We start from the raw sequence: 14,983 nt of genomic DNA, 5'->3' as shown, positions 1-14,983 counted from the left end.
AACCTAAGGTGGCACTTGTAGACTTCCCAGATGGTTCCCCATCCAAGTAGTTTTCCAACTCAGATTGTTGAAACAAAAATAGAAATAGTTTATTATACAGTGCATTCGGAAAGTATTCAGACCCCTTTCACTTTTGTCAATTTTGTTATGCTGCAGCCTGATTCTACAGTTGTTGAAATTCATTTTTTCTCACTAATCTACATGCAGTATCCCATGAGGACAAAGTGAAAACAGAATTTTAGAAATGTCTGTAAATTTCTTAAAAAGAAAAAACTGTAATATCACAGTAACATAAGTATTCAGACCCTTTGCAACAACATGTGAAATTTAGCTCTGGTGGCTCCCATTTCTCTTGATCATTGCTGACATGTTTCTTCACCTTGATTGGAGTCTGCCTGTTGTAAATTAAATTGATTGAACATGATTTGGAAAAGCACACACCTCTCTATATACAATGCATACTGTAGCAGAGCAAAAGCCATGAAGTCAAAGGAACTGTCTGCAGAGCTCAGATATAGATCTGGAGATGGCTACAATAAAATTTCTGCTGCACTAAAGGTTCCTAAGAGCACAGTAGCCTCCATAATTCTTAAATGGAAGAAGTTTGGCACAACCAGGACTCTTCTAAGAACTCGTTGCCTGGTCAAACTAAGCAATCGGGGTAGAAGGGTCTTAGTAAGAGAGGTGACTTAGTAAGAGATGGTAACTCTGAGCTCCAGAGATCCTGTGTGGAGATGGGACAGAGTTCCAGAAGGACAACCATCACTGATGCCCTCCACAATCTGGGCTTTATGGCAGAGTGGCTAGACAGAAGCCTCTCCTCAGTGCAAAACATATGAAAGCCCGCTTGGAGTTTGCAAAAAAGTACCTGAAGGACTCAGACTGTGAGGAACAAGATTTTCTGGTCTGATGAAACCAAGATTGAACTCTTTGGCCTCAATTCTAAACATTATATCTGGAGGAATCCAGGCACCACGCATCACCTGCCCAATATCCCAACAGTGAAGTGTGGAGGTGTTTTTCAGCAGCAAAGTCTGGGAGACTGGTCAGGGTTGAGGGAAAGCTGAATGGAGCAAAATAGAGGGATATTCTCAATGAAAACCTGTTCCACAGTGCTCAGGATCTCAGACTGGGTTGAAGGTTCACTTTCCACCATGACAACAATCATAAGTAAACAGCCAAGACAACACAGGAGTGTCTTAGGGACAATCTTGTGAATGTCCTAGAGTGGCCCAGCCAGAGCCCTGACATGAACCCTATTGAACATCTCTGGAGGAACCTGAAAATGGCTGTCCAGTGACGGTCGCCATCCAACCTGACTGAGCTTGAGAGGATTTGCAAGGGAGAATGGCAGAAAATCCCCCAATCCAGGTGTGCAAAGCTTATTGCATCATGCCCAAGAAGACTCAAGGCCGAAATTGCTGCCAAAGGTGCTACAACAAAATACAGAGTGAAGGGTCTGAATACTTATGCCACTGTGATATTTTAGGTTTTTTCTTTTTAATAATTTTACAGACATTTCTAAAATTCTGTTTTCACTTTGTCATTATGGGGTACTGAGCGTAGATTAATGAGAAAAAAATGAATTCAACAACTGTAGAATCAGGCTGCAGCATAACAAAATTGACAAAAGTGAAGGGGGTCTGAATACTTTCTGAATGCACTGTATATCTTCAGATTATGCCCTAAAAGTGCATGGTAATAATTTTAAGTAAAAGGTAAAGGTTCCCCCGCACATGTGTGCTAGTCGTTTCTGACTCTAGGGGCCGGTGCTCATCTCCATTTCAAAGCCGAAGAGCCAGCGCTTGTCTGAGGACGCCTCCGTGGTCATGTGGCCGGCATGACTAGATGCTAAAGGCGCACGGAACGCTGTTACCTTCCCACCGTAGTGGTCCCTATTTTTCTACTTGCATTTTTACGTGCTTTCGAACTGCTAGGTTGGCAGAAGCTGGGATGAGTAACAGGTGCTCACTCTGTTACATGGCACTAGGGATTCGACCCGCCAAACTGCCGACCTTCTGATCGACAAGCTCAGCGTCCTAACCCACTGAGCCACCACATCCCTTAATTTTAAGTATGCAGGCCTAATAAAAAAATATATATATCAGAGCTTCGCTTCCCAATCTTTAGTTCTGAAACAATTTTCCACAGTGAATGTAATAAACTTGGGTAAAGTTACTAAAGAATAAGCATAATAAGCACAAATGAATTAAATAATCTGATTAGGATTGAAATGGGAATGAGAACATTACTGTGAGCCACAGGTTTAATTATTGTGAATAATAATGTAGTAGTTAATTTTTGAAAAGTCTGTAAAGTTTGAGAATATTGCTTATTATTGCATGTTCTTAATTTCGTAGTAGTATTTCAGTTTGCCTACAGTAGAATGGTGTGAACATTTGGAACATATGGAAATTTGCAACTTGAAATGCAAGAATTGTAAATGGCAAGGGTCATGGATTAATGAGCAAAATGAAAGAAAAATAGTTATGTTATCTTTCTATGAAAGGAAGAGAAATGGAAGGGTGCAATAGATATGAAACAAAGTGGTCTAATCTTGGGCAAGATTTATTAGTAAGGACAGAGACCTGAAATCTGTGTTTAATTATGAGTAAAAGGTCTATAACAGTGGTTCTCAACCTGTGGTCATGGGCCCCTGGGGGCACACGATGTCATCACAGGGGGATCCGTGAAGGCTTAAAGAAATGTTTTAAATGAGTTAAGTCTTGATGGTCTGTGGCCACAAAAGGGGGGTCTGTGGAGAAGAAAAGGTTGAGAACCACTAGTCTATAACATGTCAGACAGGGTGATGTGGTATGATCTAGTTTGTTGTGAAGGCAAACAAAAGTAGAATTTCATAGTTAAATGAATGGTTGAGGACTACTTCTATTAGAAAGCAGTAAGCCTTTAAGAGTCCCTCCTTGTCAAACTTAGTTCTCTCCATTACATGATTGTGACCAAACTTATGTCACTACCTACAAATGTATTTCTTACCACCTTTGGGAGTTCTTGGAACAGAGAAAATATTTGATATGGGCTTTGTGAAAGAAATGCCAATAAAGATGCCATTGTGGTACAATTATCCACATTTTTATCTTGGTACCATCACTATAAAAATTCAGATGTCTCTCCTAATATCTGGTTTATATAACCAGTGCTTTATCGAGAAGGGATTTAATGTCCCTTTACCTCTCTGTCCTTAATGCTGTTGGTCAGGTGGAGGACATTATTCATTATATCCTCCACTGCTCGATTTACAATGAAATCATGACCAAATTATTGAACTCAAGGGCTCAGACCTCAAAATGGAACTGTCTTCTTGCAGATAAGATGCAAAAACCAGGTTGCTACTTTTTCTCTACTGTCATTTAACTCTACTATTCTAGTGTTATTTAGTTTTGCTTTATGGTATGTTATCACCTGTTAACTACTGTAACATATTCATAGCAAAGGAATGATTGTAAACGATAAATGTGAAAGCTTGAGAGAATTCCTGAAGGAAATAAGGTTGATTAGATGCAGGCAGGCCATTATTTGGTTATTTAGGATGATTGGAGCAAATTAGAGTGAAAGTATATGGAGTGAAGAGATAACATTGTTATGAAAGTCATCAAAAAGGGGCAAACAAGCTTACTCCAATAAATTGAATACACACAATTTAGAAAGTGCGGTGGAGCTATGCTAGGCAGAGGTTTTGAAGATGGGAATTTTGCTCTTCAGTAGGAAGAGTTAAGAATTATGAGAATGTGGCAAAGCTTTTTTTATGTTTGTTGATTTAGAGCAGACATGTCAAACTCGTGACGTTGTGCAACGTATCGGAGCTTCTTTGCCATTACCGGCAATGGGGTGGTCGTGGTTTCCTGATGATGCGTCCGGCCCATGGGCCGGCAGTTTGACACCCCTGATTTAGAGAAAGTGTATAGTAAAATGAATCGGCTTGAATGATGTTTTATGCAAATACAGAGCTGAAGGTTGGCTGTTGAATGTGATAAGAGTTTTGCTTTGTTGTTACAGAAGTCATGTATGCATAATTTGGACAATAAGTGTATGTAGTGAATGGTTCATTATAGCACGCAATAAGACAATTATATGTGATGTCCTTTAGGTTCAATATATTTATATACAAATATGCAAGGAATCTTGGCAACATTAGAGGTATTGGTTAAGGATGCAAAAGTACATATGTTATGCAGAAAATATTCACTGAGAATCCAAATGCATTGTATGATGCATTGGGGAGTATAAATCTGAAAATTAATTATCAAGGTCCATGTTGATATTTGACAAAAAATTGAATGAATAATTGTAAGATATTCCATTGTGAGAAAGAAACAAGGGCAGGGAAATTAATTCATTACCTCATGCTTATTTGTTTAGCTTTTTATTTTTACTTCTTTACTGTGTAATATTGCTTACCTGAAAAAAGCAGTTATGTGGTGAATATGCATGTATTAATATGTTATGAGAAACTGAACACAGAAAAATGATTTTTTAAAAATTAGTACTTATGTAAAGTAAATGATTTCATTGAGGTAGAGTTGTCATTTAATACCTTTGGTCTTTGTTCACTGAAAGTTCACAACTTGGCTGTAGCACTGCCAAAACATTGCTGACTTAATTCTGTCTATAATTCAAACAAATGTGATTTCTTGTTGCACATATACACAATATTGAAGGGTTCTTTAAATATTTGTATGTGCTTCTTTTCAATCCTCCACTCATATCACATTTTGAAGAGGTAGCCAGTCCGTTGATCCAAATTTGGGTTTAGCAAAGTTCTGCTTGCTGGGAAGGAAGAGGATGAAATGCTAATTTCCTCCAATTCCACCACAGTCTTTTGAAACTCCACAAGCCACTCCTTGTGGCTGTGGAGTTGCTCCTCCAGAATTAGAATGAAATATGTTTTTGGAAACGAAGTAAATGGCAGAAAAGGAGAACTGTTTAAAATGATTAACATATTTTAATTTAGAAAGAGTGATCCTGGAAACAAGGCACTTGATATTGAAGAGTCTTAGCCATCTTTTCATAAGAAAGAAACATGAATAAAAATCAAAGATTCTCTTGAATCACCTCCGCTGCGGTTATTCCTATGGTGGTTTTGCTTAATCAATCTCTGTGTTTTTGCCAGACCAGGGATGGCAACTATTCATGTTAGTTAAGTCCCCTGTGTCTGGTGAGAAATAAGGATTCTATGTCCAATTTTGCAGCTTAACTTTTTGTATGTAAAAAGAAGACATTCTACTTTGTATGAATGAAAACTATGACTTGACCATTATAAGTGTTAGTCATTTCATTGTAAAGCAGAAAGTTATGTTTAAAAAGGTATGGGAAGCAGAGTAAGAAGAAAATAAAAGAAAGTGGGATTGTTTTGTCAAAAAATGAGTAATGTATGAGAACTAGAATGGTAATTTTGAAATAGCCAGCATGGGCTTGTTAAAAACAGATCATGCCAAACCAATCTTATTTCATTCTTTGATAAACTGATCAAATCAGTAGACCAGCGAAATGCTGTGTACATAGTATACTTAGATTTCAGTAAGGTATTCAGCAAAGTAGACCACAATCTACTGCTTGGTAAGTTAGAAAAAGGTGGAATAGACAACAATACCACCAGATGGATTTGTAGCTGGCTGACAACAAGTATTCCTCAATGGTACTACATCCACATGGAGAGAAGTAAGCAGTGGGGTACCACAAGGCTCCGTCTTAGGCCCAGTACTCTTCAATATATTCATTGATGACTTAGATGAGGGAATAGAAAGGGAACTCATCAAATTTGCAGATGACACTAAATTGGCAGAAATACCCAACACCTGAGAAGACAAGCTCAGAATTCAAAACGTTCTTGACAAACTATTGGGCCCTATCCAATAAAATGAGTTTTAATGTGGAGAAAAATAAAGTTTTACATTTAGGCAGGAAAAATCAAAGATAAAACTACAGATTAGGTGAGACCTGGCTCAAAAACAGTAACTGTGGGAGGGACCTTGGTGTCCTAGGGGACGATCACTTGACTATGAGCCACCAGTGTGCAGCAGCAGCCAAAAAAGCTAATACAATCCTGGGTTGTATAAACAGAGGCATAGAATCAAGATCACACGAAGTATTAGTACCGCTTTATAAAACCGTAGTGAAACCAAACCTGGAATACTGCAACCAATTTTGGCCATCATAATACAAAAAAGATGTTGAGCCCTTGGAAAAAGCTTAGAGAAGAGCAACTAAAATGATCAAAGGCCTGGAGACTAAAACATATGAAGAACGGCTGCGGGACTTGGGTTTGGCTAGTCTAAAAAAAAGAAGAAATAGGGGTGACATGATAGCAGTATTCCAGTATTTGAGAGGCTACAACAAAGAAGAGGGGTGTGTGTCAAATTATGCTTCAAAGCACCAGAGGGCAGGACAAGAAACAATAGTTGGGTCAAAGAGAGAAGCAACCTGGTATTAAGGAAAAAGTTCCTAACAGTGAAGACAATTAACCAATGGAACAGCTTGCCTTCAGAAATCGTGGGCGCTCCATCACTGGAGGTTTTTATGAAGAGACTGGACAGTCAATTGTCTAAGATGGTATACACTTGCAAGAAAAAGTATGTGAACCCTTGGGATTACGTGGAGTTTTGCATGAATTGGCCATAAAATGCGCTCTAAACATCATGTAAGTCACAACAATAGAAAAACACAGTCTGCTTAAAATAATACTACACAAACATTAGCTGTTGTCATGTTTTAATTGAACATAAGATGGAAACATTCACAGTGCAGGGTGGAAAAAGTATGTGAACCTTTGGACTTAATAACTGCTTGACCCTCCTTTGGCAGCAATAACCTCAACCAAACGTTTCCTGTAGTTGCAGATCAGACCTGCACAACGATCTGGAGTAATTTTGGACCACTCCTCTGCACAAAACTGTTTCAGTGTAGCAATATTCTTGGGATGTCTGGTGTGAATCGCTCTCTTAAGGTCATGCCACAGCATTTCAATCGGGTTGAGGTCAGGACTCTGACTGGGCCACTCCAGAAGGGGTATTCTGTTCTGTTGAAGCTGTTGTTTTGTTGAATTACTTGTATGCTTTGGGTCATTGTCCTGTTGCATCACCCATCCTCTGCGGAACTTCAGTTGGCGGACAGATGGTCGTACGTTTTCCTGCAAAATGTCCTGATAAACTCTGGAATTCATTTTCCCATCAATGACAACAATCCGTCCAGGCCCTGAGGCAGCAAAGCAGCCCCAAACCATGATGCTCCCTCCGCCATGTTTTACAGTGGGGATGAGGTTTTGATGTTGGTGTGCTGTGCCTTTTTTTCTCCACACATAATGTTGTGTGTTTTTCCCAAACAACTCAATTTTGGTTTCATCTGTCCACAGTATATTTTGCCAGTAGTGCTGTGGAACATCCAGGTGCTCTTTTGCAAACTTCAAACGTGCTGCAATATTTTTTTGGGCAGCAATGGCTTCCTCCGTGGTGTCCTCCCATGTACTCCATTCTTGTTTAATGTTTTCCTTATTGTAGATGTGTCAACAAAAATGTTAGCATGTGCCAGAGATTTCTGTAGGTCTTTAGCTGACACTCTAGGATTCTTCTTTACCTCATTAAGCATTATGCGCTGTGCTCTTGCAGTCATTTTTACAGGACGACCACGCCTAGGGAGAGTAGCAACAGTGCTAAACTTTCTCCATTTGTAGACAGTCTGTCTTACCATGGACACATGAACATCAAGGCTTTTGGAGATACTTTTGTAACCCTTTCCAGCTTCATGCAAGTCAACAATTCTTGATCGTAGGTCTTCTGAGAGCTCTTTTCTGCGAGGCATGGTTCACATCAGACAGTGCTTCTTGAGACCAGTAAACCCAAAACAGGTGTGTGTTTTTAAAGGGCAGGACAGCTGTCAGCAACACATCCAATATCATCAGACTGATTGGAGTCAAGGTTGGCTCACTCCTGGCTCCAATTAGCTCTTGGAGAAGTCATTAGGCTAGGGGTTCACATACTTTTTCCACCCTGCACTGTGAATGTTTCCATCTTATGTTCAATTAAAACATGACAACAGCTAATGTTTGTGTAGTATTATTTTAAGCAGACTGTGTTTTTCTATTGTTGTGACTTACATGACGTTTAGAGCGCATTTTATGGCCAATTCATGCAAAACTCCACGTAATCCCAAAGTTTTCACATACTTTTTCTTGCAACTGTAGGTTCTCCTGCCTGAGCAGGGGGCTGGACTAGAAGACCACCAAGGTCCCTTCCAGCTCTATTCTATTCTACAGATGTAATCTTGAATGATAAGGAAACTCAAGTAGTTAGTTCCCGACAAGACATTCAACTTATTCAGTTAAACGCACAGAAGTTTATGGTGAGAATAAACTCATCATGAGAATAAGCATAAACCTTTACCTGGACTGGCAAATTTCAGATTGCAGACAAGGTTTTCATCTATATGCATAGATTGTTATAACTCTTATTTAGATAAAAACAAAAGCTTTGAGAAAAGGGTTGTATCCTAGCCTTTTCATATTGTGCTAATATACATGCAGGACTTTGTTTCTTAAAACTGGGGAGGCTTCTGTCAATAATTAGAAAAGATGCAAATCTTAATTTGGGGATGCAGATAGCTATGATAAATGTATTTATCATCATTAGGATTTTGTGTTTGTGTGTGTGTGTTGTGTATTTACTCCATTCAAGCACAGCCTTCATCAACCGATTTTAACTTTCCAGGATTTCTTTAAAATCCTGATCCATGAAGAAAATGTTTTTCTTGTTTAGTTGCAAGTATTGTGGTTTCATGTTGTTTCATTGAAGATGCTTTGTGAACAATACTAGGTTTCATTTCAATCAGTGGACTGACTTTTTAACAGATGTCTTTATGATTGTAGTGGGGAAAAAAAAGTCAACCAAAATACTTTTAATTAGGGCAAGCACTATCTATACATTTATATTTAACCTTTTCTTTTATTTCCTCCTTTTAATTCACATATTTCCAAATTCAGCCTACGATTTTCTTTACTATATTCTCATTCTGAAGTTTTGCTTTGCAGCACTGTATTTTCCTGTGCAGGAATAACAAAGGTTGGGATGTTGCCAAATTTTCATTTCTGAAATGAAAAGAACAATATCACTGCCAATTTTCACTTTTTAACATCCTCTTTCATATTTAGTATCTTCACTGCAGCTGAAAGAGGAATTGATAGATGGAGAGGAATACAGCTTTCTTCAAGGAGCTTCTGATCAGGAAAGCAATGGGTCAGCCAGCCAGTACATCAAGCAAGAACCCTAAGGGTAAATCTGAACAGGATGGTACAAAACAAGACTTCCTTAAGACTGATGTTACCATTCAGATGTTACCATTTGATGGCTTCTACTAAGGGCACTTTGCTAACTGCGGTTAAGATTTCAATTCAGAATTTTTGGAGGACAAGAAAACTATTTTAGTGGGGGGGAGAAAAGAATTTTCAATTTATTAAAAATTGACATGTTTGTGTTGTATTTGAAGCTTTTGAAAGAATTTTTGTAATATTTTCAAGTTCAGATTGTTAAAAAAAAGATACTCTAATTTTTTGGTAAGAATTAAAAAGCTTAATTATAGCAGGATTGCAGGAAACCCTTTGAGGAAGATGAGATGGTAGAATAGTTGAAAACCGAAATGAACTGTTTGTGATGAGTGAACCTTCTGGTACAAGCTGGGAGCTTCTGAACTGAAAAGCTACACTAGTCATGCCCTGCCTTTTCCTCAGTGACATCATGAGACACGGTGATGAAACAAAAGAAATTGAAAGGATGGAGTATTAAAATGTTTTCTCCTGGCACAGTGACATACTGACAAATCTGCTTAAGATTTTGGAGAATTAAGCTTTGGCCCTGTCTTCATTAAAGTTATTGAGGCTGTAACTTGTTAATATTTTGAAGTACTGAGATATTCACACAAATGATCAGCAAAGCTCCCATATGTCAACTGGTATATGGGACATTTTGTTTTTTCTTGTGCAAGGAACTGAAAGCTCTTTTTCTAGTGAAACAGCAACAGATTTGATTTCCATCCTGATGGAAGACACACCCTGAAATGATGCAGCAGTCTGCTCCTGAAGATGGCATTATTCTTCCCTACACGTTTGGAAGAACTTCTTGATTGCTGCAAACTGAGCTGGTTTGCCCGAAGATGCTTTGGAGCCTGTGTTGAACACAGTATTTTCTTGGCTGCTGATACCTTTCTTAAGAATTTGTCATAACTAGTGTGGGCATGAATGCTGAATTTCTTGGAAACTGTTCCTGGATAGTTAAATCTGTATGGAAGTTAACAGATGGAATCATTCACAGAACTTAAAATGTTGACATTTCCATTCTGGAGTCATGACGGGATGATATATGTCACAGAGTTTTGCTTTTACCAGTAAGGTTCATTTACTAAACTCTCAGGAATTAACTGCTTATATTCTGTAATTGCTTCTGGGTTATAGCAAGTCGACTTTAGAGCAGTCTGTCTGATTCTTGTTTCAAGGGTAGGGTTTAGAAAAAAAATTAATTCTATAGATTAACCTCTACACCCTTTAAATCTAATGCTTTATGACTAGCAACTCTCCAAGCCCCAGAGACAATTTTTGGCATATAAATGTTTTAAATTTTTAAACGCATAGAAAGTTGAAAACCAGCAATTTTGATTATTTTCTTATCTTTGTTATTGGGTACATACCATTTGTGATATGCAAAGGTTTACCACATTCTATGCAAGAGGGGATAATGGTGTAAAATTTTGTAGTAACTTCTGGTACATTTTTTTTCCTGTATAATATAGGACTGTATAAAACAATTCCTACTCTTTTTTCCCTTTTCTTTTTTCTTTTTTACATAGCTGGGCCATTGTTGAAAACTGCTTCATGTATACATTTAAAAAACTGAGTATCGAGTGTCAAATATTGTGAATATAAGTGGAAACTGCATACTGTATTGTTATGTCTCTAAAAAGATTATGTTCATAATCCCTAGAAGTACAAGGGGCGATCTGGGCTTAGCTGATCTGCCTTCTTTCTTCTTTTTCTCTAGGAATATATTTCCCTCCCTCATTCACAAGTGCTCCATTACAGCTGTTTTTGAAACTTCCCTGGTTTACAAAGCAGTTCATGATGCTACAAAAAAGAGCTGCTCTTGGGGGAGGGGAGCAAAAAGCTGTATCATGTTTGTGTGTACCCAGATGTGCGCACACGTATACTCATATGCATGCACACATAAGGATTCCCTGAATCACAGTAAGGCATCGATCCCTTAGCACAGTATTTCTTAGGCCAGTGTCTCCCAAATGTAAATGATCCACGTCATCAGGCCATTTACCTGTAGGATAAAATCCTTTAAAAGCAAGATGAGATTCTAGAAGGAATTGCATCGAAAACTGATCCATAATTTTTTTCTATCGCAGATCATAATTCTGTCAGCCATGCTCTCCTATAATAATGCAGAACTGATAGGATGAATGTTGTGGTTCGTAAAGGCCACTGTATAATAACTGCATTGTCAGAGACTCTTGAGGATTTGCAGAATAACATTTATATACCAAGTTGTTCTGATTTTTATCAGAAAGTATTACTGTGAAAAAGACATCCTGAGTAAGGTCTGTACTAATGGCTTTTGCCTTGAGGCCAGCATAAAAATGTGGACTTATGTAGAAATTGATTCTTATTTAGTTATACGATCTGAACAAGCTTGAACCAAAAGAACATACATTTAGGCATAGTTACTCCCAATTCCTAGTGGACACACACTGTGTATTTTGTATCTGTAGGATTGGCAGAAAATCATGAAGTGCAGTAGTGTTTCCTGATTCCTGTGCATGTTATGATTGGAGAATTTCACTAATTTCTGTCAAGTCTTTCATTGGAATGGCCTTTGTCCAGATGAACAACAGATGCCCTCTTCTACCTCGGAATATGGCAGCTCCTGAAAAACCCCACAACCACATTTAATCCCTACCACATCAGCTGAGAACCTGATGCTGAACCAGCAATTCTGCAAGATGTTAGACGACCTATAATTATGTCTGGGAGAGAATGGCCTTTATTACTGCTATAGTGCAGATTCTCTGATTTTTGGAGATAATTTACACATTTATGTCAAGTAGGTACCGCTATCCGTTCAGGAGTCTCATTCTCCCATTTCTACATCCTGATACATGTACCTGATTAAATGAAAACTTAAAATATGAAAACCTTTTTCAAATCTTGAAATTAATTCTTTTTTCCATGAAACCCTTGAGTGACACCTTGTTCCGCAATAGTTGTTCTTTGTCTTTTTTTTCTTCAGTGTTCATTCTGAGTAATGCTTATGTGTGGTCTCTTAAAAAACAGCAACCAGATGACTGTAAACTTTTAGTACCATTGGGTACCTTCATTTTTTTAAATGATGTAGTTCTATAACATCTCCAGTTTGCTGTGAACTACCACCAATAAACTGGGATGGAATCAGATTGGAGGGGCTGAGTGGATATTGGTTTGAGACTTGTACTTCTGCTGTGGGTCAGCTAATATTACAGTATTTGGCACAAGGCGAGATCTTTTTAAATAAGGCACCACAGGCAAGGTAAATTTCATTGCAAGGGCTCCTTTGTACAGCTCAGAATATTACATTTCTTTCACGCTTTAAATTTCCTTGCTGAGTCAGAGGAATACAAAAGCAGTTATCGACTTCTTGTTCTATTGATACTAACACGGGTTTCAGTGTTTGTTTGTTTTTATTGTTGTCATTTTTATGTGATGTGAACACCTACTCCCATCGATATTTGTATTATGGTGCTAATATATTGGTAACAATCCTTTATTGGAAAGGGATTAAAACTGTGATTAAATTGATTTTTTTTTAATTTTCATATTTAAGTGAAATCTCAGCCATTTATATAAAAAAAGGAAAAAAAACAGCATGAGCTTCTGCCTCTTGGAAAACGATCGAGGCAGAGGTTAAAAAATGGTTTTTACATCATTTCTGTATGTATTTGATATATAGATCACTATCTGTACAAATTTAATCTTTTATTTTCTTGGTTATTTGTGTGGTCAAATGGGAACATTTAAAACCTCTAATGTACATAACTCGGTGAAAATTGCTTTTGAAGAAATTAATGTTACTTTCATTTTTAACAGACTGCAGATTTTCAAGCATGGATGTGAAAAAGCATTAAGAATATAACTTTGTGTACAAGATGAAAATAATTCACTAAATTTGCCTTTTTTACACAAAATAAAAATGTTAAAAGAAGACCGGGTGGTAAATTTTGTCTCAACGGGTCAACATCATCTTTTAAAATATTGATATAATGAAGTATCTCCATTTCATTATCACTAAGAGATAGGTCTGCATTAATTCAAGCTTATTAAACAAGTTTCTAATGGTAACTCTGATCATTGGAGAGAAATGTCAAATCAGTTTTATTTCTGTTTCATGGAGTGAAGTGTAATTTTGTGACAGGCCCAGTAGTGTTCCTCTCATCCTGCATCTCTGAATGTAGCTTTAGTTTAGCCCAGGGGTCGGCAACCTCGGCTCTTTTATGACTCGTGGACTTCAACTCCCAGAATTCCTGAGCCAGCTATGCTGAAGTCCACGAGTCATAAAAGAACCGAGGTTGCCGACCCCTGGTTTAGCCCTAATCTGCCCAACCTGTTTCAATCACAAATTTTTAATTTGAAACTTTTCTCTAGCCAGTAGGTAAATCATTTTGCATCAATTTTGCTGTTAGTCAAAGATTCATGGAAAGACATTATGAAGTTCTTCACTATAGGACTCCTTTGATGGAGATTTTCCTGGGCTAGGGAAGCAAATATTGTATTGCAAAAGACTGCTCTTATTGCAAGTAACAGTAAAACAACCTTACAAGATACACAATCCCTAAATAAAACACTCTGAAAATGTACTTCATATAAATAAATAAATAAATAAATTAAGAACTGCAAAATAGTTATGGGCCATAAAATTATGGCTATGATTTAGGAATTACTTGAGTTTTTTTATCATAAAACCACAAATCAAGTAATTTCTTTGCCCATTTAGTTACCGGGATTTTATAGTCCTTATTCTCCAGTCCTGGATATGCTTAGGAATGCTCAGTTGATTAAAAAGATTTTCAGAATGAACATTGTTATTTTATTCCATCTCTATCAATGCAATTGAAATATTTAATACTTTAGAAGGCTACACACATCAAGTAGCACTTTTTGTTGAAAACTACAACTAAGATGTTATTGCATTACAGGAGAAATATACAAAGGTAGCCATTGTTTCCACTTTGCTGGATAGCTTATAGTCAAGGTCCACACAACTTATAGATGGGAGGAACCACACTGACCAAAATTACTGCAAGCTATAAAGGAATACTTGGTGTGCTGATCAGTTGTTTGGTAGTGGTGAGGCTTGGGGGACTTAGCATTCTTTTGGGGCAGGAGTGAGTTTATTTTAAAATATGCCACCGGGCCTTGCAAGGCTATTTGGTGGGCCATGCTGTGCAGTCCTGCTGGGAAGAATGGGAATCGCCCTTATGGCTAGGTCGTCGAATAAGCTTAAATTTCCTGAAACAAAATTCTGACATACTGAAAAATACTGGGCACCAGAATCAATTCTATGGTAAGTGAACTCTGCTGTTTAAGATTTGGAGATATGTACTACAGGTAGTCAACTTACAACAGTTCGCTTAGTGATGGCACTGAAAAAAGTGACATGACCATTTTTCATACTTATGACTGTTGCAGCATCCCCATGGTTACATGATTTACATTTGGGTGCCTGACAACTGTCTCATGTTTATGATGGTTTCAGTGTCCCACAGACATGTTCTCCTTTTGCAACCTTCTGACAAAGTTAATGGGGAAATCAAATTCATTGTAAAATGGGGCAAAACTCACTTAACAAATTTCTCATTTAGCAACAAATTTTCGGTTCAGTTTGGTCATAAATTGAGGGCTACCTGTATTTAAAGATATTTTATTGGTAACTGGTATTTGCTTGCCATGTAC

At 37.7% G+C, this 14,983-nt stretch overlaps 1 protein-coding gene across 9 annotated transcripts in view; it reads left to right on the top strand.

Annotated features, from left to right (window-relative positions):
• Positions 1–13,237, top strand: part of MBTD1 (mbt domain containing 1) — a 51,217-nt gene extending 37,980 nt beyond the window's left edge. For 2 of the 9 annotated variants that reach the window (XM_083352729.1, XM_083352728.1), the window contains exon 16: positions 9,158–13,237. In XM_083352729.1, coding sequence (XP_083208855.1) covers positions 9,158–9,276 — 119 coding nt within the window. In that variant the 3' untranslated portion in view covers positions 9,277–13,237. The remainder of the gene's footprint in view (positions 1–9,157) is intronic. The other 7 variants (XR_014491216.1, XR_014491217.1, XR_014491218.1 and 4 more) reach the window with 7 other exon arrangements.
• The last annotated feature ends 1,746 nt before the right edge of the window (positions 13,238–14,983 follow it).

The sequence above is a fragment of the Vipera ursinii genome (genome assembly GCF_947247035.1).
Source record: "Vipera ursinii genome assembly, chromosome: 2".
NCBI classification, from domain to species: domain Eukaryota; kingdom Metazoa; phylum Chordata; class Lepidosauria; order Squamata; family Viperidae; genus Vipera; species Vipera ursinii.
This window is presented reverse-complemented; position numbering and strand designations above follow the sequence as displayed.